The sequence below is a fragment of the Lycorma delicatula genome, chromosome 4 (genome assembly GCF_047948215.1).
Source record: "Lycorma delicatula isolate Av1 chromosome 4, ASM4794821v1, whole genome shotgun sequence".
Taxonomy (NCBI): domain Eukaryota; kingdom Metazoa; phylum Arthropoda; class Insecta; order Hemiptera; family Fulgoridae; genus Lycorma; species Lycorma delicatula.
Window position 1 is genome coordinate 61,090,139 of NC_134458.1, and position 27,597 is coordinate 61,117,735.

The 27,597-nt window shown below is 29.4% G+C and overlaps 1 protein-coding gene across 1 annotated transcript; it reads right to left on the minus strand.

Annotated features, from left to right (window-relative positions):
- On the minus strand, nt 1-27,597 carry LOC142323453 (uncharacterized). The gene is made up of 3 exons (XM_075363090.1): nt 27,384-27,597; nt 7,621-7,771; nt 1-5,665 (listed from the first exon to the last, which is right to left on the minus strand). The coding sequence occupies exons 1-3, from the start codon at nt 27,594-27,596 to the stop codon at nt 5,481-5,483; spliced, it is 549 nt and encodes a 182-aa protein (XP_075219205.1). The 5' UTR covers nt 27,597; the 3' UTR covers nt 1-5,480.

The following is a 27,597-nucleotide window of genomic DNA, read 5'->3' on the forward strand; positions in this document are numbered from 1 at the left end:
TTTTTGTTTTATGATTTTTTTTTTTTGTCTAATTTAAATGTATGGCAGTTTCATAACCTAAAAAAATAATAAAAGGTTCTATAGATTTCCTTTCTTGTTTATTTTTGTAATTTTGCATTTGTTATTATAAATATTTTTTCTTGTTTACGTATTTCATTCGTTTTTAAATATAAATTTATGCTGAGGGTTTAAGATTGTGTGGGAGTCTGATTGTGAGGAAATCCCTCTGAGTTTTTTTAAAAATGTCACAGTAATCAAACAGTGTAGTTAACTGCTGTAATTATGGACATAGTGCTAAAAAATGTACAGGTAGAATTGTTTGCAAGACTTGTACTGGTAATCATCGAGATACAGAATTCATTAATAAGGACATTAAAAAAACGTATTAACTGTATCAGTTTCAATAATAATTATCTTGAGAACATACAGACTGATAATCCAGCTGATGATAAAGTCAACTGGAAAACTGATAATTGGCTTCTGCATAAAAGGTTACAAAAAACTAAAGCCCAATCTAATATTCTTAGTCTATGTACAACAATATAGAAGATAGTATATATATATATATATATATATAATATACATATTAGCAATGAAGAAGGAAATGAATTGAGTTTAACAAAAGTATGCTTCAATGAAGTAATTTTTGAAAAAGTATCCGATTTTAATTTAATAACAAGTGAAATGGTAATTACTGTTATTAACATACGAAGTTTGAAACAAAATTTGTTAAATTAGAAGCACTTTCAGATCAAGTTATCTTAAAAACAAAGATTGTTTTGTACTGAAGCTTGGTTAAGTGAAAAAATTATAATTTTATTGATATTAATGGTTATAATTTTTCAAATGAACAAAAACAGAAACAAGGCAGGTGGAGTTGTGATTTTTATTGAGTGCCATATTGAACATAAAGTAACCAATGATAATTTAGGATTGACTGATCAATTTACTGCACATAAAAATTCTTTAAAGAATAAAAATATGTTAACCACAAGTGCTTTATACAGAAGTCATGATTGCTAAGGTTTTGTGTAACTACTTGATAGGTAACAAACATATAAAGAATCATATAATATTAGGCAATTTCAATATTGCTACAAACAAAAATGATTAGTGTTGAATTTCTTAACAACTAAATCAAAAATATGGCTAGATTCTAATAAGTTAGCTTTAAATGTAAGCAAGTTTGTTTAATATTTGTAAACATTATGATTACTCTCAAATTTATTTACTATTATGTTGGAATTTATTACAGTATTGTTAACTATGGCATAATTGCATGGAAGTCAGCTAAAAAATAATCAAATAAAACAATTAAAAAGTATATATAACAGAAGAGTAAAGATTGTTAAAAAATCAAATAAAAACATCAAATTATTGCTTAATTAATTTTAAAAATATGTATTAGAATTTTTAAGTTATTATTACAGTGAAATAGTCCTAAATTATATAAGTACTGTAATCTCTCTAATGCGAGATATAAATCCATTCAATTTTATTGAGAATATGTAATAAAAAAAATTGTTTGAAGGAATCATATATACTGCTATGTGTTATTTTAATAAACTGCCTCTTGAAACTAAGTGTAGTTATCAAGAAATTGCAATAGGCTATAAAACAAATGAAATTGAATTAAGACTATTTCATACTGACGAGTACTAAGTAATACTATTAGGTGATATTATTTTCTTTTTTAAGCTTTTATATTTTTTTTATTTTTATATATTATCTGCAGAGTACTGTTGACACAATATTTCTGTACTGTGTTAATATGTAATTATTACATGTATGGATATTAAATAAATAAGATTAGGACTTTGGAATGTGCACAGTTTGTATAGACCAGGTGCACTGGACAATCTGCATGTCAAAGCAGAGAGAGATACAGAATAAATATTTTACCTATATAGGAGGTTCAACGGATATCTCAAGGGACTTTGACCAAGAATAAGTACACCCTAATGTATGGTGAAGCAGACAGACATACTTTTGGAACAGCTTTCCTCGTACACAGCATTCTAAGGGAAAGTATAGAAGATGACAAATTTGTGAGCAATAGGACTGTCATTTATGAAAATGAAAGGAAAGTTTAATTCTATACATATAATGAATGCACCCTAATGTATGGTGAAGCAGACAGACATACTTTTGGAACAGCTTTCCTCGTACAAAGCATTCTAAGGGAAAGTATAGAAGATGACAAATTTGTGAGCAGTAGGACTGTAATTTATGAAAATGAAAGGAAAGTTTAATTCTATACATATAATGAATGCATACGTATCAACAGAAGAGAAAGAGGAGATGAAAGGTAGCTTTTATGACCTGATGAACAGAACAAACAATGCTTTTTCTAATTATAGTATAAAGATATTACTTGGTAACATGAATGCAAAAACTGGAAAAGAAAGTACATATGAACCAACCATAGGAAATCATAGTGCTCATGATATGTTGAATGATAATGGCATTAAGACTAATCTCCTTCAGAAGCAAAGGGGCTGGTAGTAAAAAGCACCATGTTACCACATTCATAAAAGAACAATAAATCCCCTGTGGATTGATGACTGAAAAGGTGATATACGACATAACTATAAATAAAAGACAGCAAAGCAATATAATGGACGTCAGAACATGTAGGTTCATGGATATAGATTTGGACCACTCGTTCTTGTGAAACAGAGAAAGAATAAAAACACAACGTAACCAAAGGAAGATTTGACTTACGTAAACTAAAAGACAGAGAAAAATGTGAAGAATATTTCATAATTATTGAGGAAGAGTTTGAAGAACAGACAAATATGGAAGTAATGGCAATGGCACTGATGTAGAGTCACAATGATCATGTATAAAATCAATAATTAAAGAGTCGGCAGAAAAAAACTTTAGGTGGGAAAAGAAGGTCTAAGAGAAATGGTTTGTTTGAGAATGATTGTAAGGTATCACTGGAGCAAAGAAGTTGGAAGCAAAGTACATTGATGACGAGACAGAAGGAAGAGAATGCAGAGATACATACAGACAACAAGGAAAGGGACACTAAGAAACTAATTAGGATGAAGAAGAGGCAAATCCTGAACAGAGCTGGAGGAGATGTGGAAGGTAACAACACTGCAAATACAGTAAGAAAATTTTACAACAATGTCAAGGTCAGGTAAAAGGGCTTTCAACTGAGGCCAAATATGATCAGAAGCAAAGAAAATGAATTATTGACCAGTAAGGAGAATATTATGGACAGGTGGTGAGAATACTTCTGGAACCTGTTAGTGACATCTTAGTAACAACCACATTAACAGAATATCAAACGGTAGAAGCAGAGGTTACTGAACCTAATTTGAAAGAGGTAGCCAAAGCAATAAGTCGGTTGAAGAATAACAAATCACCAGGTTCAGACAAAATAACAAGTGGATTTATTAGAAGAGTGGGAGGTACCCTAAAGAAGAAAATATATAAACTTTATATATAATATATAAAGTCATTATGTGGAAGAACCAAGCTGTTCCATAAGACTGGCGTGATGTGATAATGGTGTTGATTCATAAGAAAGATGCAAAGGATGATTGTAATAATTGTAGAGAGATCTCTTTAGTTAATACTTGCTACAAAATTCTCTGCTTGGTATTAAAGTGGTTACTGTCGTATGCAGAGGATAGGATTGGTGAATATCAGGCTGGTTTTAAGAAAAACTGACTGACTACTGACCAACTATTCACTGTGGACCAGTTGTTGGAAAAAAGAAAAACAGCTCATGCTTATTATTGTAGAGTTTAAAAAACCTATGACACCCTTGTAAGAACAAGGGTGTGGAGTTAATGGTGGAGATGGGACCTGAAAAGCTGGTGTAGCTGACAAAACTGAATGACTCAGTCATTCAATACAGTGCCAACAGAAGGAGAACTGTCAGAACCTTCTGAGGTTGAATGAAATAAACAAGGTTTATATCCACTTATATTTAACTTGTCTCTGAAAAGTATTAAATGGAACGCATTTAGTGGGAGAGAGTGGTGGCTGTTTTAGCTTGCTGGCTTATGCCAATGATGTTGTTTTGATGGATAATGATGTTATGGAGGTGGACGCATTGTTGGAGAGCAGGGCCAGTGATATGGGTGTAGAAATAAGTGACATGAAAATTAAGTATATGGGGGTTAGTGAAAGAAGAGGTTCTCACCATAACAAGATAACATTGAATGGAAAAACGTATGAATGGGTCACAGAGTTTAGTACCTTGGAGCCATAATAGATGAAGAAAACAGAATAGGATATGAGGTGAACCACAGAATATCAAACACTGATAAAGGACTTTATGAAGTGAATATTATTCTCAAATCAAAGATTATCTCTAGAAACTCCAAAATCAAGATATATTGCACCATCATACAGCCAATACTAACATATGGATGTGAGACATGGACATTTAAGAAACAAATTGAGGACAAGTGCAAGACTTTTGAGAATAAAGTACTAAGGAAGATTTTTGGAACTGAGTGATGAAAATACAAGGTAGTGGTGTATAAGGAAAAACATAGAGCTGAGAGAATAAAACAGGAAAACCATCTATTGTTCAGGTGATCAAGGCAAAGATTCTGCAGCGAGTAGGTCACATGATAAGAGCAGATGAGGAGAGATAACTTAAGAAAGCCTTCAACTTGGAATATGAAGGAGGCAAAGGAAGAGGGAGACCAAGAAGGAGATGGAATAAAGGAGTAAAGGGATTATTTGAGGAGATCAATGATCAGAACAGAGAGTGGAGATGGTATCTCCAGAGAGAGAGAGAGAGGAGAAAAGGAGGCTGGTCAGGGAAGTCAAGGACAAACAAGTTCTGTGAAGACTACCGAGTAAGTACTAATAAAAGAATAAATACTTAGTCAAACAAGTAATTGTTCTTCCAATAATTAAATCTTTAACTTTACTTAGTAAGTAAATTAAAGATTTTTATTTTTAAAAAATGAAAAAAATCACTATTAAAACAAATTTGTCAAGTACTTTCAATCTGACAGATGAAGTTATATTATAAAACCATTAAACAATAAAAGAAATTTACATACTTTTATAACAGCTAACACAATTTCCAACTGCTTTTGAAATTATTGAACACAGATTTTACTAATCTATTGACATCTGGATTTATTTTCAACTACTAACTGATACTTCCTAAATATTTTTAAGTTATTTATTAATTAATCTATTTCTTCACAATTATCTAATCGATCAATCTAATCATCGATTTGAGCTGATTAAGTATAAACATTCCTTCTCTTTTATAAAATGACTGCGCGTAAAAATAATCCCAGAAGGCAGAATAATCACAAAGCATTTCAGGTCCCATAGTTGAATCACCAATTAACTGTGAAACTATACAAATATACATTCACTCACACGTGCACACACAAAATAGTTTTATTTCATATGTATATATACAGTCTTACAATCACATTAGATCATTTAATCGATATTGTTATGATTTTAAAAAACAACACGGTAGAAAATCAGTTGAATAAAGGAAGATGATAGAAATCGTATCCTCTAGTTCCTTTGACTGCCAAATAAATGTAGACAACATGATATGCGCCAGGAATAAAACATATGAAACCAGCTATGAAAAATACAATCCCTTGTAAACCTGTACTCGAACTCGGCAGAAAGACAACAATAATGCCTGTTATTAATAAACCTGGAAAAAAAGGAAAACAAATCCATAACAGAAACATTCAGAATTTAGATCCGATAAACATTTTAAAATAAAAAATTGCTCAGAAAAAGACAAACCATTAAAACATTTAAAGATTTTTAAGAGCTCTGGAAACAAACAGTTATCAGAATAAATCTAAAAACAAGAAAGGCTCAAAAACCATTCATCAAATTTTAAATCAAAAACTAGATGGTCATTTTTACATAAAAAATCATTATACATATAGAGGAATAAGTATAGATATATAAACATAATTCCAGTACTGGACAGCAAAATTTGCATACATGTCCATAATAAATTTCAAATATTTTTAAAAATATAACAATTTTGACAAATTACAAATATGTATTAACATAATTATAATTCAATACCAACTGAAGATGCGCGTTGCCATGAAAATCAATTATTGGAATTAATATGTTAAGTATAACTTACCTAATTACTGTGTTTTGATGGTTTGTTATTTCATATGTGTACATAAAAAGAAATAATAAAGAGAAACTTACGAAATGATAATTAAGAAGTAATATTAAAAAGAATTAACTAATAAACAATACTTATATGAAACAGTACAAAAGGAGTACTTTTAACAGTGTTTATAGAATTACAATAAAACACAGTTTAAAAAAAAATTGTAAGAAGTACTGTTTTAGGTAATACAAAATGAAAGCATTAAGTTAGCTAAAAAAAATTATCTTAGCTTAAGATAATTGAACCTCCCACTCAATATCACCTACCATAACCTAATGCATGTCTCTTATATAGGATTGAATAAGATTAAAATATATCTTGAGGAAGATAGGCAGAATTAACTTTAGATGAAAGAAATATCCCCTACCATGAAATAAATTTAAGGGATGCAATAACCATTTACAAATAGTTATTTGAAAATAACCATTCACAATTTTTTTTTTTAAATTTTCACAAACATTTTTAAGTTTAAATTCTAAAAGGCAATTATAATCAAACGATTCTAATTATTAGGTATTCAATGATGAAATTTTTTGTATCATTAGTGATAATTACATTTCCTAACCAATTCCTGTTTATTATAGACATTTTTAAAAACATTTGTTTCTAATAACAACTAATTTTGTAATTAGTTCCAATGTCAAACTGCAGCCAATTTCTCACATCTATATTAATAATGATGCAAATGTTTCTCTATTCGAGCCTTAATATTTCTTTTAGTTTGTTATATATATCCTGAACTGCAATTGTTTTTTAAAAATTAATTTAATATTCATGCCTTTATTTTGATGGGTTGTTTTATATCTAGAAAATTATAAAACTAATTTTCCTTTGATTTTTTTTAGATCCCACAAGCAATCTACCTTTGTAAGAATTACAATAATTATTTTTCCCTGTTATAAGGTTGTCTGGAACATTTTTTTACAAAGAATTTCTTTTCTCAGCTCTAGCATAAAGTTGAGCACTAATTCAAGGTCTAAGGCCAGTCTTTTAAGGTTTCAGTTTTATTTTCACCAACACTAATAGACACAACTAATAGTGTTGTGTTCAACAAAATTAACTTTTGTGTAGGCAGGCCACGTTTGGAATATATAAAACAAATTGTTAGGGATGTAGGATGTAGAGGGTATACTGAAATGAAACGACTAGCACTAGATAGGGAATCTTGGAGAGAATCAAACCAGTCAAATGACTGAAGACAAAAAAAAAAAAAAAAAACTTTTGCCATATTATCATAAACTTCCCTTCTATGTGTTGCTGCAAAACTTATATGCAAACCAACTATATTTCTATCATCAGAAATTTCTGTATACACTACATCTACAATACACTCAGCAATATTATTTCAGCCCATGGACATGAACACGACAAATCAATGCCTATTGTTAAATAAAATTTTTAATGAATTTTTTTATTTTATAACTAATATAACTACTTTTCTTTACAAGATGAAAAATTGTCATTACCAGTTCCAATAATTAATAGTAACACAGCTGCTAGAACCATTTTCCAATTCTCTTTAATCTTTGGATGATGCCAGCATGCTTGTGAAGGATCAAAAAATCCTGTGTAATATCCACCATCATGAATCAATGAATCACTATCTCTTGAAAGTGTCTGAAAATAAAGAAAACTTGAAAAAATAAATGAAATTTTCAAATTAAATAAATTACAATAATGCTGAAAATTTCACAAACTCCTTAGCAAGATAAATCAAACAAGAATGGTGTTGTAAAAGCAAACCGCACAAAAACTTCCTGATGATGAAACGCAGTTTACAGATCTGATCTATTGCTATAAAAAAGATCTGAAGCCCTCAAAATTCATAAACAAAAATGTAAATTATAATCTCACATCAAATGTATCATAAGAATATTAATCTCTAAATCAACTCAAATAAATTCAATGAGTCGATTTCTAGATGCCTGTTAATAAAGGGTGGGGATCTGCAATGAAAATAATCATCCCCTCGTTTAGTAATCTGAATCAGAATGCTTAAACGACTCTCATACATATATACAAGGATCATTTAATAATTAAAGAGACAAAGTAACAGGGGAGAAACTACTTAACAGAATGAACTGAAAATGTCTGACATTCAAGTTGGCACCCCTTACATAGAAAACATCAGCTGTTGAAAAAGAATCTAATAATATGACCTCTTCAGTATATTTCAAAATGTTGCTTTGCTTCCAACAAGTAGCATGAAACTGTGTGCTGTGATGAAATTTTTATTTTCTGAAGGTATAAAACTTGTCGATGTTAAAAGACAGTATGATAAAGCGCATTAACCATAAAAATTTTAATAATTGAACACTTTAGATCAGGTAGAACAAGTGTCAATGATTTTCATCATAGTGGAACTCCAGTGAAAGTCTTTGACTGCTGCTTTGCAAAATCACACTAATGATTTTATTTGCAAGGACAGTCAAGTAAACATTTGGGAGATTGCTGAAATTTTTAGTGTAAGTATTGGCACTGTTTATACACTATCTACAACATGGAAAAACATGAAATCTATGATAATCTTATGGGAAAACATGTTTAAGGTGGGTTCTGAGATAGTCTAATTAAAATCACACACTTGAATATGGAAAGGAGACATCTGAGTTTGCCTGCAGGTAAAATTGAAAACCTACGCAACTGGTGAAGTGATGCAAAGAGTATTTGGTCTATAAAGCCCCAATCTATTGTAATTATTTATAAGAACATACAACCAATAGCTAGTACAGTACCTATTGTGACATGATAGAAAATAAAGTGAAACCCACAATAGCTTGGGTTGGGAATTGTTGCCACATCTACCATATAGTCCTGGCTTTGTACCATCCAATTTTTTTTTTTGCTCCTCTTAAAGAATCTTTACACACCATCAAGTTCAGCAACAATGAGGAGGTCAAGAATGTAGTACAATAAAGGTTCAGACATCAAGATGAACAACTCTTTACAACTGGAATAAGAAAGCTCATAAACAGGTGGAACAAGTGCCTGAATGTAGCAGAGGATTATGTTGAATGAAGAAAAATGTTAGTTTTGTCATTGAATAAATAACTTCTCTAGTTATTTGTCTCTAGTTATTGAATGAGACTCATATATACACAGATAATTACTTTTAATGATAAGGATCTCGGTCCCAGATTGGGCTATTTGTACAGCCAAATAGAAAGAAAACAAGAGATTTGACCATTTATATTAGTAAACTACACATATACAGAGGATGGAGTAATTTGAGCATCTTCAATAACTGAGCATGAATCCAACAGGCATCTAGCCAAAATCAACAGAACAATAGTGAGGAGGAAGGATCAATGGGAAAGATAGGAGTGGGTAATAAGAAAGGAATAATCTACTCCAAGAAACTGCAAAACAAGAAAAGTAACCCACCAAAAGTAGTCTTTGACGTGTCTTTTCGGATACTGGATGTCTATCCTGCATATAATACCTAAATAGATACAGCTTTTTATCCAGGACAACAACATTGCTACTGATCAACAATTTTACTTACACCAATTCAAATACATGTTGCAATATATAGTGTTCCTATAGAAACTAAATAACCACCTACAGAGAAAATAAAGCTTTCTTAAGGAAAGCATTTTTCCATTACCAGAATTGAATCATATAAGGAAATATTTAACTGAGCTAAACCATTCAGCCAAACCTTTCTTCTGTATTTGCGTAAGACTATGTTTATAATAGGGTGTTAAAAGTAAATAGACAGGATAACAAAGAAGTGCTATGTAACTATAGAGCAAATAGATGTCATGAAAATACAAACCAGTCTACTGAATACATAGGATTCTTGTTACATGTACAATAAGTATTCTTCATCAGTGTTTTGTGATGTTTTGCATAAAGCATTGGAGAGTTCATTACATCATGCAATATATTTTTGAGTTATAACATAACACCTTAGTTAATATATTAATTTACCATTTACCTATAATTTACCCATTACTTTGTCTGGGATTTCTTGATTATGGAGGCTCATGCACATTCCACTTGGTAAATTCATCCCTTCCCATGTAATAAGGTCCCCGATTTGATTTATCAGGAGGAGTACTTACGATTTGTGCCCAGTCACTTTGTAAATGGGAAGAACTAGCTCTTGGTGAAATTGTGTTAATCAGACTGCTCTGACTTGCTATCATGATCATCAATTTCCATTGGTCCATCCAATTCTGATAGGTTGTTGCCATTTTGAAGGGAAACATTTTTCTCTTGTTCCTCCTTTTCTAACCAACTGAAAATCTTCAGTTCATTATTTCTGTTCATTGTTCACACTTATTCGTAAAACTTAAATATTCTTAAAGACTTAAAAACTCTATAACACTTAAAAATAAATACTCTTAATTTCTTCTGGATAGATATTTTTTGATACCAAATTAGATCCGTAGAAAGCAATTATGTTAAACTTAAAATTATTTTGCTCAATTTTAATTTGTGTAACATCCGCGGATTAAAAATTTATTTTAGAATCAGTACAATGTAGGCCTATTCCGTTACAAAATATTTACTCTACTATACATGATAAACAGGTGTGATTTAAAAATTGTCTAATTCTAGCAGGGGCAGATGACCAGCCAGCTTACAACAGACTGTTGATGCCCTTTTGGAGTGTTATGAAGAGGGGATTCCTCCTTTAAATCTAAAACAGCTTCTAACTTTACAGTTTGGGTCCATTTCTAAATAAATTTCATTTAAAAAGTTTTGAGTGGTTCAAGTACACACCTGCAGCAGTAGCAGCCAAGTGTTCTAGTCTTATAATTGAGAAGTCTTGGTTCAAGCTATACGTCGGCTTTTTATTTTTAACTTCTATTTTTTTCTTACATATACTCTAATGCAGATGATTCTTTTATAATAGTGTTTATATAATAATAACAATATTTATAAGAATATAGAAATGTTTGCTGATTATTATTTTATTTAATATAGCAATTATTAATCTAAAAATCTTTATGAACATGTGAGAATATGGTCATATAAGGAATTAAGGATTAACAAATCAGGTTTTGTTTCATTAAACAAAAAATAAATAAATAATTAATTCATTCATTCATTCATTAATAAAAAAGATTTATTTTTATAAATAATGTTTAGGAGTTTGTTTCCTGTGCTGAAAATATTGTTAGATCAACTTTTTTTGGAAATTGAAAAGGTTGATTATGTCTGAATGTAATGATGCATTCCTCTATGTGGTGGCAATGGATAGTTTGATGATTTTTAAAACCATCTCTGAACTATAGAGGAGAAAATCTCTACTACTCCAGTAGACAGGTTTTTACCTTCTGTTTGAAATCCAGTGCCAAAATTAAGACCAAAATGCAATTCTCTTTGGAATATTAAACATCAACTCTTTTTTTAAAATTGAAAAACTTAAAGAACTAATCAAACTTTTAGACAGAAAAAAATCATAATAATCACACTTCAAGACACAAAATTACAAACAAAAACGTAATTTTCTGAGTCTATTGTACTCAGAAAATTACTTTTACTTTTATCTTCTAATAGAAAACTGGAAAAAAGAATGATGAAAAGTATGCCACATTTGGGAAGAGCCTTTATAATATAAGATGATAAAATTTTATCACCTTAAATAAAATTTTAATTTTACAGTTAAAAATTTTATTTCATCCTCCGAACATTTAGCTCTTCTAACCACAAGATGTGGAAATAAAAATTACATATTAATCAATGCCCATCCTCCAATTAATGGAAGTAATAAAAGATACCCAAACAAAGTAGAAGAATTTTGGGAACTGTTAGAAAATCAATCCATAAAATATGAAAAAGTGCATCATAATTTTACTAGATTTTAATGCACAAATTGGCAAAGAAAAAGTATAACAGAAATGCGTAGGGAACTTCTCAATCCATAAGAGAACAAACAAAAACAAGATAGATATAATTGAATTATATAAAGCATTCGGTTTGAAATTAATATCTGCTTCATTAAAAAGCTCAACAGAAAATGTGGCAATCTCCTGCCCTGAATTTAGAATTCCAAACCAACCACCATGTTACCATTTTCTTTAAAAATCAGAATGACATCCAAAATGTCAAAGTCAAAAAGGGTGCATCGAAGCTAATTATTAACCCACAACAACAAAGATGAGACTCATCTTAAAAAAAAACAGTTAACAAAAGATCAACCAAAAAAATTAGATTTGACGCTGAAGATTTATGAAGTAATCCAGAAACTTTTAAGAAAAACTAAAACTAATAAGAAAACCTAATGAATAGTAAAACTAAAAATTGGGAGGAACAGAAAGTTAAACTAATGTAAACAACCAAAATATATCTACCCTTAAAAAAGAAACAGAAAACACTGGTGGAAGAAGATATAAATGAAAGTTAAAAGCCTGGAGAAAATAGTACTTCAAAAGACAAACGAAAACTATCTAGGATTTAGATCAGTCTGCTAGCAATTATCCAAAATTAACAGAACAGCTAAAAGAAAATATGAGAAGAATCAACTTGAACAAATTGAAGAGGACTTCATGAAAAACAACACAAGGGATTTCTAGAAAACAATCAAGGAAAACTTCGAATTGCCAACCACCCAGCTTTTGATTGAAATTGGAAAATTAGGTCTTAACAGTAAATACAATTGCAAAATTATAACAGTATGCTTAGAAAACTATTAAAAATTGCCAAGAACCAGAGGAAAGATTCTAATTTTAAAATCCAACTTCACAAACCAAAATAGAAATGGGCGAAATCATCCAGAAATTAAAGGCAGCAGGTAAAGACTTGGTCATAGCAGAATTATAGAATCAGGAAAACATCCAAGTGAAGAACTGAAAAACATCCTAGAAGAGAGATATGGAAAACTGAAAAAAATTTATAAGATTAGAAAATTGCACTAATACATTAACTACTTACAAAAAGAGATAAAACAGATATAAATTGCTATTGAGGGATTTCCTTGATAATCGCTCTTACTTGTAGCATAAAAAACCATCTCAAAATAGAATTAAATCAATCGTAGATAAAAAAAAGAAGAGAATACCAAGGGGGATTCAGTAAAGGAAGATCAATGTGCAGAACAAATTTGAAACCTTAAAACAATAATAAGGGATAGAATGACAAGGCATAAAAACGATGTATCTGTCATTTATTTTAAGAAGGCATACAACTCGGTTGATAAAATTTCTTTATGTAACTAACATCTTAGAAGAGTTTAGTATGGATCCCAAAACAATTAACATAACTAAACAGACCCTTACAAACATGATTAAAAGTAAAATTCATGGGGAACTGTCAGAAGAGTTAAAAATTAAAACAGGAGTAAGACAATGATCACCAATGAGTGAGATTATTTATCACCAACTCTTTTTAACTATATCCTGGAGAAAGTAATAAGAGAATGTGAAAAGAAGATAAAAGAAATAAGAAGATGCCACCAATTAAAATTGGATCTGAAATTGAAAGAAATTGGAATTGACTACCTAGTCTTGCCTACTATATTGCAGTTTTCTTGGAAAAACAGCTGTAGAATAAATAAGTAAACCACCTAAAACAAAAATTGCAGAGAAATAGGGCTAAAAATTGTCCTCAAAAAGATGGAATTCATAACCAACATCAAAGATTCCCTAATTACGAAGTATTTAAAATCTACAGTTAATAAATTTAAATATCTGAAAAATAGGCCATTGGTTTAAATAAATAAGCCAATCAGAGAAAAAGGGATTGGCCTGTCAACTAACAAAAGAAGTGTAAAGCAAAAAGAAAATCTCAATTAAAGCCAAAATCAGGCATTAAAATATGGTAATCAAACCAGAAGGGCTGTATCCATCATAATGCATTTTCAGTTTGAAATCAGGCGAAAAAAATGCAGTTGAATAAAAGAAAGGAGAATCTTTAAGAAAAATCCTTAAAAGAAGAGCCAAAACTTTGGCCACTTATGAGAATAAATGATAACAGGCTCACAAATCAAATCTTCAGTCATATTTACAACAAAAAGAACGGAAATCAGTAGACTTCAGTGATTTAAAAAATGAAAATATCTGCAGAATAGTACAAGTTAAAACAATGTTCAGAAAATTGGAACAAGATTTCAAGGGTTTCCAAGAGAAGGAGAAAAACTAACATCTGGTCAGAAGAAAAAAGATAAAAACAAAAAAGAATGAAGAACTACTGGAATAGCAGGAAAGAAAGTGCCCATATGAATACTCATGTGATTTCAGTTGGCAAAAAAAATTAGACTTGTACGGGCTAATGACCATAGCAGTTGATGCCTGTAAAATTAAAAAAAATCTTGTTAACCTTCATTCTCATTCCTTATGTAAAGGTTCTGTTCTTACATGTTTATAAAGATTTTTCGGTTAATAATTGTTATATTCAAATAAAAATAATTAGCAAACATGAAATTCATATAGTTTTTAATATTCTTATAAATAGTATATTATTAAAAAAATTTATTTCAGTTACTGTATTGTAAGAAAAAACTAAAGTTAAAAAAAAAACTTGAACCTAAGACCTCTCAATTATGAGACTGGAATTCTCACCGTTTGACTGCTACCATTGCTGTGATTGCAGATATACAAATAAGATACTACTTTAACCGATCAAAAATCTTTAAATGGAGATCACTTTGACTGGGCTGTGCTGAACACTGAACTTGCTGTTCAACAGAATATGAAATTATGGAAAAGGATCAGTTGTGCATATGCACTGAAATACTGAATCAAGGGTTTTCAAGTTTGGAATCCTATTGGGAAATCTTTCTTGAAATTCACAATGTGTGGCTAGCGTATTTCAATTACAGTACCCATAAACAAAAATTATGTCTGCATGTACTTCATTTGAAAACCAAAAAGGCATTTTTGGAAAGTGTTACTCAAACACTAATTTTCTTTAATTCTGAAAGCAAACAAACCTATACAAATGCAGTATGTGCATTTCAATTGTTAATCAGATGTTAATACTGTCAATTTATAAAATAAAAGATTTCTCTACTTATTTATTCAAAACTATTTATTTCTAATTAATGAATTTTGTTTCTTAATGTTTTTAACTTGATAGATTGAAATTTAAATAATACTATTTTAACAATTTATTTTATTTGTAGATATTTTCTAATATTGAAATGAATCTTATTTCAATTTAAAATTTTAATATTTTTCTGTCACATTTTGATTTGTTTAGTTTTAAACATGGTTAAGCACAAGTATCTGGGAGTAATTTTAGATGTGAATTTGTTATGGAAGGAACATATATATAAAATAAAAAAATAAATTGGATTAAGTATGTATAAATTCTATTCTTAAAAAAATGTTGTTGTATCACTCCTTGACAGAATCAACATTAATGTATGATATAATGTGTTGGGGAGGTATGTATTATTCTATTATAAAGCCATTATTGGTAAGACAAAAACATGTAATTAGAATGATTTCTCATAAAAATCGATTAAGCGAATCTTTTCCACTTTTTAAAAACTTAGCATATATTCCCCCTTAAGATATTTGTATGCTTTTAGAGTCCTAAAATTTTTTTATAAAAGATGCAATATGTATAAAGTAATGCACACATATGTCAAGAGTATTTTAAGTAGAAATGATAAATTTGAGTTACCTTTGCCAAGATTAGAACTGTAGAGAAATTTTTATTTATTTGTGGCTCCAAAGGTGTAAAATTTGTAGCCTAATAATACAAAGCAATCAAGAAGCTTTATAAAATACAGTACTCTGTTATTTGTAAGGTTATTAGAAATCAATGAAATTGCAAAATTATTTAATTACTGAAGAAATTGTTAAAAGAAATTACTATTTTATAGAATAATTATACTCTTATTTTAAGTTGCAGGTGGTATATCAGAATTTCTGTTTCACTTTATAAAATGTGTTCCTCGACACAGATTTATCTACAGAGGGTACCAAAATTTTCATACAAGTTACACATTTTAAGTGTTTTTATATTGCAGAAATTGTTTTTTATTGAATTTTTTATTAAAAATAAAATATGTAATTGTCTTATTGTTTGTAATCGAATGTGAAAATAATAAATAAACAAAAATTACAGATAAAAATCTACCCATACAACTTGCAGGAGATTCAAAATTTACTACCTATAGACTTTTTCCAGTGCATCTTGAATTTTTGTCACTGGCTTCAGACAACCATTACAAAGTACATTTTATTTTATTTACTGATTATAAAATTTTCTTCAAGAGAAAGAGTTAAAAATTTGTGAAATAATCATCACTGGAATTTTTAAAATCTGCATGACAATAGAAAGTAGTTACCAACACAGGATTTATATTAAGCTGTGGATTATTGATGAGCATATTGTTGAACCATTTGTTTCTGAAGCTTGCCTTAGGAGAATGTGTATTTAGATTTCTTAGAAAATAATATTCCATTTGTTTTAGATGACATTCCTCTACTAAAACAAGAAATGATTTTTAACATGACAGGGATTCTTCTCATTTTTCTCAAGAAGTTAAAAGTTATTTGAATACAAGATTTACGAACAACTGGATCAGGTGAGGCAGACCAATTAATTGACCTTCTAGGTCACTTGACCTAATGTCAATGGATTATTATCTGTGGAGTCATGTGAAATTACTGGTATAGAAACAAATAACTAGAAAAAGAGATAGTGAGAAAAATGTTCACTGCATTGAAATTATACAAAACAACCCTGATACTAAGTAAGTTTTTAATGTTTTTATTTTTAATAACTGATTTTGTTTTTAGATATTTTCCAATACTGAAATAATACAGTTTGTTGCAAAATTTCATTTATTTAGTGGGAATTTAACAAAGCTATCGTATGTCACGCCTAAAAAATTGTAACATGTAACAATTTTCTCAAACATTAACAGGGATAAGTTCTGGGAACTGTTTTATTAAATCTTTAGGTAAAAAGTCATATTTAACCATTAAAGTTATCCTCTAAAATTAAGTTCCAAGAATTTCAGTACCACTTTATTTTATCTTGAGAATAGAAGAGAGGGTGAAATATTTTACAAGCTATAACCCTTAAAATAAAGCACTTTCTGTCCCATATTTATATGAACTTTTTTCTTTATTTTCACTTGCAGAACATTTACTGAAATTTTTTTTTCCTTATGAAACAACACTGTAAAATTATGTGATTATGTATGCGAGTGTGTGTGTGTTTATATACACACCAGTTTTATATATATTCACATATGATATAAGTTACAAAGACTGATGGAAAGGGATCATACAGAAAATCAATGTGGCTGAGACAGGGTCATCTGTCAGCAGTACTGTAATGATACTTTAAAGGAAATTAATGTTTCACAACATAATATGGTTGACCTTTTAGGTAAAGATTATTTTGAATTTTTAATTTCAAACCTCCTCACTTATAGGTGCTTGAAATTGTAATTCTCTTTGAGATGTCTTTTGAAAGTGACAAAACCAAATATTCTTCTCAATAATTGCAAAAATATAACTTATGCAGGTAATGAGCAGAATGCATTTCAATAGAGTGAAAAAGGTTTTCTGACACAAGAGTCAGAAGGTATCAAATGTGTAAAGGTAGGGGAAAAAATTAATACATAGTAAAGATAGACTTTTTTCATGTTTTACTTGTTTATCTTAGTCGGAGGTCTGAGTCAGAATGGGAATAAATAATAATAATCTGTGAAGTTTTATAAATTTCTATAAGGAGAATTTTATTGTTAGGGACTGCAAAGGTAAAAAAGGGAAGAGAAAAAATTTCTACGGGATATGCCAGTGCACTTAGATTGAACACAGCTACTATGGTTAAGGTAACAAAAAATTAAATTAAAATTGTGTAGAACTAATTACTAAATAGGAAAACTAACAATGATAATAACAGGAAACACACATTTAATGAGAGTAGAGGGTAATTTGTTACTGATCACCCATATGTCAATGGATTGTGTAAAGTTTATTAGCAATTTTGTCATATTATCACAATATTTTTCATATCAAGAAAGGGAGGATAAATTATTTTTTCAGGAAAAAATTATTCAAGTCTTACTTAAAATGTGAGTACTGTATGATGATAATGCTATTATACAAATGTGCCTTTTTTTTTTTTTTGTCTTCAGTCATTTGACTGGTTTGATGCAGCTCTCCAAGATTCCCTATCTAGTGCTAGTCGTTTCATTTCAGTATACCCTCTACATCCTACATCCCCAACAATTTGTTTTACATACTCCAAACGTGGCCTGCCTACACAATTTTTCCCTTCTACCTGTCCTTCCAATATTAAAGCGACTATTCCAGGATGCCTTAGTATATGGCCTATAAGTCTGTCTCTTCTTTTAACTATATTTTTCCAAATGCTTCTTTCTTCATCTATTTTCCGCAATACCTCTTCATTTGTCACTTTATCCACCCATCTGATTTTTAACATTCTCCTATAGCACCACATTTCAAAAGCTTCTAATCTTTTCTTCTCAGATACTCAGATTGTCCAAGTTTCACTTCCATATAAAGCGACACTCCAAACATACACTTTCAAAAATCTTTTCCTGACATTTAAATTAATTTTTGATGTAAACAAATTATATTTCTTACTGAAGGCTCGTTTAGCTTGTGCTATTCGGCATTTTATATCGCTCCTGCTTCGTCCATCTTTAGTAATTTTACTTCCCAAATAACAAAATTCTTCTACCTCCATAATCTTTTCTCCTCCTATTTTCACATTCAGCGGTCTATCTTTGTTATTTCTACTACATTTCATTACTTTTGTTTTGTTCTTGTTTATTTTCATGCGATAGTTCTTGCGTAGGACTTCATCTATGCCGTTCATTGTTTCTTCTAAATCCTTTTTATTCTCGGCTAGAATTACTATATCATCAGCAAATCGTAGCATCTTTATCTTTTCACCTTGTACTGTTACTCCGAATCTAAATTGTTCTTTAACATCATTAACTGCTAGTTCCATGTAAAAATTAAAAAGTAACGGAGATAGGGAACATCCTTGTCGGACTCCCTTTCTTATTAGGGCTTCTTTCTTATGTTCTTCAATTGTTATTGTTGCTGTTTGGTTCCTGTACATGTTAGCAATTGTTCTTCTATCTCTGTATTTGAACCCTAATTTTTTTAAAATGCTGAACATTTTATTCCAGTCTACGTTATCGAAAGCCTTTTCTAGGTCTATAAACGCCAAGTATGTTGGTTTGTTTTTCTTTAATCTTCCTTCTACTATTAATCTGAGGCCTAAAATTGCTTCCCTTGTCCCTATACTTTTCCTGAAACCAAATTGGTCTTCTCCTAACACTTCTTCCACTCTCCTCTCAATTCTTCTGTATAAAATTCTAGTTAAGATTTTTGATGCATAACTAGTTAAACTAATTGTTCTGTATTCTTCACAAATGTGCCTATAACAAAATATATTTAATAACAAAGGAATATTATTAAAACAACAAATGTGGCATAATAATGATTATAGAAAAACAAGGAAGAGTATGTGTTAATTTTTTAATTTAATTTAAAAAGTGGGATCATTGCAAACAACACAGTATACTTTGCCTCATAAGACAGTATATTTACTAGATTACAGTATTAAAATGAAACTCATTATAAATAAGATAAAAAAAAAATAATATGGTGCCAGGAAGGCTGCATCCTGCCTGAATTTTATAAGATTGCACCGGATAATTACTGGGAATTACTTTGTAATTTATATAACAGTGTTTTAGTTTATGAAGACGTACAGATTTCTTTTACTGTATCAATATTTCCTTGCACAAGAAGGACAGAATTCAATATTGTAATTACAGAGAAATATTCTTTATAGGCTACAACACCAAATTTTTTCAGGGGTCCTCTTAGCCGAATCAGAGAAACAGGTGAATCTGAATAAAAATTGTGAACGAAAATGAAACGTGTTTACAAGATGGGCACATAGTGCCTGGTAATACAATTATGATTTTAGTATCATAAAACTTAACTTAATTTAAGGCATGATGAAAAAATAGTTGTTTTTTCAACAATTTTAAAATTTATTATGTTTAACATTTACAAAAAATAACTTATTTTATAAATTACTAGAGTTTTGAATAGATATGTATTTAGCAAGTTGTATTAAAAAAAAGGCAGATGCTTGGTATAACAGTGGGATAACAAAAATAGTTTTTTAACAGTTAACGGTATGAAACTGGCGCTTAAATTGTCCCTTTATTTGCCTTAATCTTTTAATGATTTGGTTAAGTAAATTGATGGTCTATCAGAATGAGGGTGTAAGTTTGAATTGTTCACTTATTCTGAAAACATGTTTACTTATGCTGGCAAACCAAGTGTTGCAATATATGATTAATAGGCAGGTCTAATGTTGTGAAGGATTGGCTAATGTTGTGAAGGATTGGGGTTTGGCAGTTAATATGCCTAAATAAAAATTTAAAAAAATAGTAGTTAATTTGGAATTGTGATAAATAATTTACATACACTGTGATATACAAAGAACTTTTTCATAGAGAGTAACATCTCAAATCTACCAAAATGAAAGATTTATAATATGATAAATCAATCTGTCACCTCAAATGGAAACAGATACGGGGATATTAAGTGTATAGAAATTCAAATTCCTGATATTTAAAAAAAAATAAAACAAGTTATCCAGTTGTCAAAGGGGTACACAAAATTGTCTTTTTATTTGGAAAGTGGGGTTGATATCTTTTGGTACCATTCTAGAATATATATTTTAATTGTAACATTCTTACTTTGCTATATCATCACAGATTTTCCAGGATGTTGGTACTATGTTGATAGGAATATCAGTTCATATAAAGTGTGGTTGCAGTGTCCGAGAAAGTATGAATGTAAATAGGTAGAGGTAACATAAATAGTAAACTTTTGGGACAACAGTTTGGTAAATCGTTGGAGAAAATGAGCATCAATATGGGAGTAAAGGATGTTCCTACAGCATGATTCCATGGTGTTTATGGGAAATTAATTTTCAATTCCAGGTTAGAGGTATATTAATATAATTATAACAGATATTTTACAAATTAAAAACAGATATTATGAAATATCAATAAATAATATTATATGCATACAAAAAATTATAATATCTGTAAATAACAGATATTTCCTCGATTTAAATACTGTTTAGGACCATATCTAAACAAAGAGGAGGATTATTAGTTTTTAATTACAAGCATGAAAGGAGGAAGGTCTGCATATCATTGTACAATGCAAGTATAAGAAAATATTTTTCATTTTTTGGGTCATTATAAAAATTTTAAGTGAGATCAGGAAGGTGAGGTTCAGTAAAAATATGTTACAAGAATATCTGGTTATTTAGTTTTTAAATGTGAAATAGTAGAATAGCTCATCTGGGTTTATTCACAAAGTGTTAAATTATAGAAGAATGTTAATAGGTGAATTTACCTGATAAACAGCTTAGGGAGGATTTGTTTTTCATGTTTATAACATGGACCCGATCATACAAAGTATATGCCTTTATGTATTATGTGTGTCAGTGCAGTAATATGCATATGTACACACATTCATGCATGTGTAGGTGTTTGTGAGCAAGAACACATTTCTTCAAGAGGAGGGGACTATTGAAGGGAATTATAATAATTTTACTGAAGTACACAACTTTAAATTAGTTATGATTAAGAAGCTGGGTTTGAACGATGAAGTTAGAATTATAATATTTGTCTTGGCTAGCCACACAGTAACACATATTTGAAACTAACATATGTAATTAACTAAATTTTATCGATGAAAAGTTTGGTTATTTCATTCTCTTTTTCCTCATTGTTTATTATTTTTATAGTTTTGCATATTTCTTATAATGGAAGGTTAATGGGATCAAAACGGTGTTATACTTGATCATGGATCTAGTGGATGACATTTCTGTGATCCCAAAGTGAATTGTCAATTTGTTAAATTCTAATTTATTGAAGACAATGTTTTTCTTGTATTTCGTATCCATTATCATTTTCTTGTAAATACATTGATATTACTCTTAAATTACATTATAGTTGCAGAGCCTGTCAGCAGATATTTTTAATTACATGTCTTTAAATTTTGTTCCTTAAACTTATTAAATCAAATTTATATTTTTAAATTGTAATAAAAGAAAAGTAGTTACAAATTTATAAAGAGCAGACCTAATATCAATTATAAAGCAAAACAACATGTGTGCGGTACACAAACAACTTACAGACCACCAAGTTACATCGTATCGAGAGAGGTTCCTGCAAGGTAAGAATCTCTAACGAACATGACAACAGGTTCTCTGGTCTTGTTCTTAACTCACTTAACTCTGTGAATTACTTCCTAAAAGTGTTTTAAATGGTCGATGATACTTTTAATAATATCTTGATATTTTCATCTGCAAAAAAATGTAAGAGAATCCACTGCTTTATTTAACTGTATGAACTTTACTGATTCATTTTAAATGGTGTACTTCCACTGTGCCCATAAAGTGTTTGTAACTTATTCTAAACTGCCGGCCTCCATAGCGCGAGTGGTAGCATCTCGGCCTTTCACCTAGAGGTCCTGGGTTCGAATCCCAGTCAGGCATGGCATTTTCACACACACTACAAATCACTCAACTCATCCTCTATGAAAAAAATTGTTTGACTGCTGACCCGAAGGTTAAACAAACAAACAACTTATTCTGAACTGTTATAAATATCAGGTCGCATGAATTTATATAACTTTTATTACAATCTTTAATAATTACATAATCCAAACTCTGAGATACTATACATACTGTATGTTAATAATTGTAAAAGTAGTTGATTTACATATATGTTTTAACTGATTAGACCAAAAATAAAAACTGATTATTAAAATTAGATCATTATAAATATGTTGATGAATTTAAGCAAATAAAAGTTTGTTTTTACATTCACTTTACTAAAATAAATACTTAATATAATTTTAAACAAAATTAAAATCTGAATTCTTCATCTGTATACTCTCAAAAGTAAATCATATGTGATTTAAGTTATCATAGGATAAAATATTGTTAGGATTATTACAATTTTAATCCTTTGTATTAAATAACAAGAGATTTTCAGTGAAAGTGAATTGTTATTACTGTAACTGAGATAAAGTTTTACTCAAGGCCAGTTTTTTAAATGGATAATTTAAATAGGGTTGTAAATCTTAAAATAAATCAGACTTTGCCTCTACCTTCAAAAAGAAACACCATGATTATTAAAAATATAATCATCTAAGTACTTAAAGGTTTTTTCTTTAGGCAAAAAAAAATTTAGCGTTAAAAATATTAATAAAGTTTAAAACTTACTTTTGATTTAAAAATCTGGGTCTTTTCAAAATATGTCTGCCACTTTGAACGCTTAACAGTTTTAAAAATATCCCTGCCGCTTTTTAATTTATGTTTTTTATATGGTATTCTGAAGGTGTATAAGTTTTATAATTTTAGTTTATTATCTTATGACAGCCATAACTAATACATCCATTATTATACATTTTTTATCTAACAATTTTGTTACTGTATTATTTACTCTACCTAAATTCAATTTGTATACTACTCTGTTGTTATGTGCTGTCTGTAATGTATATTTTAATTTTTCTGCAATCTTGTCTGTCAGAGATTAGGTATTCCTAAAATTCCCTCTCAATACCTTTCTTACTTGTACAGTCAATCTATGGCATAGAAATGTTGTTAATATGTTTAGTAGGTAAGATGTTAAAAAAAAAACTACAATGGATTTTTCTATACAGGAAGGGAATATTATACATCAATCAACAACATAACGCTGGGCATAATAAGCAACTAAATTTGTTGGAAAACAGTCATGCAATATGTGTAGTTACCATTCAGAAAGTAGCATCTAAGTGTAAGTGATAGTGGAATTTAAACCTGTCCTTTGAAACAATAAAATTTTTATTTATAATTGAACTTGAGAATACACAATAACACTAGAAAAAAACCTGAGAAAAAGGTATGCACAATCAGCACATTCCTACTGTCATCAGTGGATCGGGTATGATCATGGAAATTTATATATTGTTTTTCTTGGTGAAAGCACAATCTCAGTAGGATATATCCACAAAAGTGGGCATTCAGGGATGCATGCTGTTAAAGAAAGCAACCTTTCATGTATGCAGTCCCAAATAGGGCTGCAGCTATTCTGTTAGATGTTATTAAGCACTGCAAATTGTTGAGGCTTAACTAACATTTCTGATTTACGGGAAGCATATGGAGCTGTAATGGATTTACCTGTTACTGTTCCTTACAGACAGATGACAGTTATTTTGGCATCTGCAAAATGCCATGACCATAAAATATATGATACAGCATTGCAAATTGCTGAATTTTTATCTGTGTGAATCTCTTTGGGGCACAGATAAAGGATGTAGACCTATTCAACAAAGTATTGCATGTCATTGTCACATACTAGTCTCAAAATAACTCCAACTTTAATTATGATAATTCAGTCTTTAGGTCAACTTAGACTAGCTTGGTAATTTATGGAGTAAATCACATGATTTAAATTCCATTAAAGGAGATAAATGTATTATCATTAAATATTTCTGTAAATTCCAGTCGCATAAGTTATTAAAAGAATTTCATAGTGGTATGTACAAAAATGTATATTAACAAATTAACAATTCAACTATTAAAGAAATACAGCAATACATTTCCTTTATAATTAATTAAAAAGTAGCATGGTTATAAGCTATGCTTGAATAAGCAAATGTGGAAAATTATCAACTTTCTGGTTTGGTAGAAACAAATGATTCAATAAATTTACAACCATTTCTTACATCAAATATAGACATAGATTAAATGACATCCTCCATAAACTTGCACCATCCAGGTAAAACTTATTTTCATATAATTTTTTTCAGTAAATAAATAAAAGAACTAAAATTCTAAAAGAAATTTCCCATTCAGTTGAATAATTTTTTTTCATGGTTTTAAATTCATAATTAAACATGGATTTCATTCATAACTAAGGTCTTATCATTTAAAATTTCTCATAATGCCAAGAAAATTATAATCTTTACACAATAAAAGATATAACTAATACACCTAAACATAATTCTTGCAATAGCTTTCCAGTAGAGATAAGATAGTTTGTTTTGATGTTCGAAAATTTGAGCTTGGTGAAATTCAGGTTGTAGGTTAATCAAATAATTTTTTATGACTACCACACTAGGTCGGCAAACAGAGAATACTGAGTTGAGACAATGTAACCCAAAGAAAAACATCAGCAAAAAGATGTTCTACTACTCCCAATTTGACCATTTATTCCATCAATTGAATTTAGAAGATAACTGATAACACAAAAACCTTGAACTAATCTCTATTTTCATCTTCTTCAGAGTTGATTAGTTATTTTATGAGTTATTTGCTTTACATAAAAATCTATCTTAAAAACAATACCAAACACCATTACAAAATTTTAAGTGAGAAGATATTATCACTTGGTGGCTGACTTAACTCATTTATTTTCATCAATATGTTTTTAATCGCTCTTGCGATTTTCTGAAAAGGAGAAAATAAAACTCCAGTAAATTATATGCTTGGATCCAATTTGTAACAAAAAAAATTTTTTTTGTACAATATTCTATACTGACTGTCACATGAAATATCACAAACAGCTTTGTGAATTTATTTATAATTATTTTTAATTTCATGTAGTAGTTTAATTTTAATAAGAATAAAATAGTACAACTCAAACAATGATGTTTTTAATAAATTTAACTTCAAATAAAAAGGTATAAAATTTCCTAATGATGCAGTTCAAACTATGCAACAATAAGGTAAGAAGGGAAAAGAACAGTACTCAAATACACGGCTACACAAAAATACTGTCAGTTAAAACTAAGTTGAATATGTACTATAAATTAACAGAAAATAAAGAATTGGCTCACAAAAAAGATACAAAGCATGAACCACACAAGGTCAGCCTACCTCCAAAAAGTACAGGTAATAACTCTTTTGATAGAGGTCTGTCTATAAGGTAGGTATATGAAACTGTGTTTAACATAATTCAGCACAGCCCAGGTATTCATACACACTAGAACTAATGCCTCTACACACAGAGGCACCAACAAAAATGTTTGTTAGATTAAGGAAATTTCATCAATTAATGCTGTTTATTGTTATAAATGGTGGAAAAAAAGTGTGTGCAGCAAATGAGGTATCCTTATTAAATTTTATTTCCAAGTATAATACTTCTACATATTCACACAACTAATGACATATCTGAAATTAGTATATATATATATATATATATATATATAAGTAAAAGTAGCAGAAGAATATGTCACAAATAATACAGGAACACTAATACAACTTCTGACAAAGAAGGCTAGCAGTCTGACCAAAATCGTTCTATGAAGAAAATTGTTTTTGAAAACTTACTTCTAAATATTTTCAATGACTGGTGGTGCTAATCTCACTCACATTAGCTATTAGTGCTGGTAGATTTTTTAAATTAGAGAAACAAATTTAAAAAAAATATATATATAGTTGAATGTGAATTGTGTCTACCTATTCTCAGTTATTATTGTGTATTTTTGTACGTAGATATATTTCAAGAATACAAAAAATAATCTATTAAACTAACAGACATGATTTAAATCTAACACACCTTTCAACCACATTCCAAACACATGCATGCCTGATTTAAACTGTCAGAGATAACGTCACCAAACAACAATGCGACACCTAAACTTTAGACAGCTGCACAGAGATTGAAAACATTTTGAAATGTTTTTTTTTTAAATGTATTATAAAAATTTGATTATGTTTGTCACTGCACAATTAAATATTTCTTACGTAATTATGTGAAATAAGTAAAACTAAATTATTACATTATATTATGTAAAATGTGTGTAATAATTAACCAGTATAATCAGAGGATATATCATGTCGTACTACTATCCAAAACAGAATGAAATTCAATAACAAACTGGAATAATATACAATGCAAATCTTACTAAAAACATATTATTTATGGACAAATATCATGACAGAATACTCCAAAATGAAAATAAAGAACTTCTAAATTTAAAAAAACCTTATTCCTTCATATTTACTTTAAATTAATGAGACAAATTACTTCATTAATGAAATAAGACAACAAAATAAAACAAAACAGAAGTAAACTAAGATATTTCTTACGTAGTTAACTGTGGTTGGAAACGCTTTAAGAAAACGAAATTTTGAGAAAAAAACGATCCAATTAAATATTCTAACAACCAAACTTTACTTCTACAAGTTCATTCATAACAGACTGAATTAAATAATTTAGAGATTCAATTTGAATACTTACATCATCTGAAAATTTTAACCTTGCGTTTTTAGATGTCTGATCATCTATTCGCACTATAATGCTCTCATCTGATGTTATACTACGGTTTTTAGGTTTTAACGGAGATCTTTCCGTTGTCGACCCATAAACTTTAATAGCTTCATCATTTTCTTCTTCAAAAGCATCATCAATTGAAAATCGCTTCGCCCCCCTATGTATAAAAACACCAGCCATA

Coding starts and splice junctions, on each gene's coding strand:
- LOC142323453 (XM_075363090.1), bottom strand. CDS start 27,596: ATGGCTGGTGTTTTTATACATAGGGGGGCGAAGCGATTTTCAATTGAT. Junction 7,772..27,383: donor GGTTAAAATTTTCAGATGAT/GTAAGTATTCAA, acceptor CTTTATTTTCAG/ACACTTTCAAGAGATAGTGA. Junction 5,666..7,620: donor ACTATTAATTATTGGAACTG/GTAATGACAATT, acceptor CTTTTTTTCCAG/GTTTATTAATAACAGGCATT.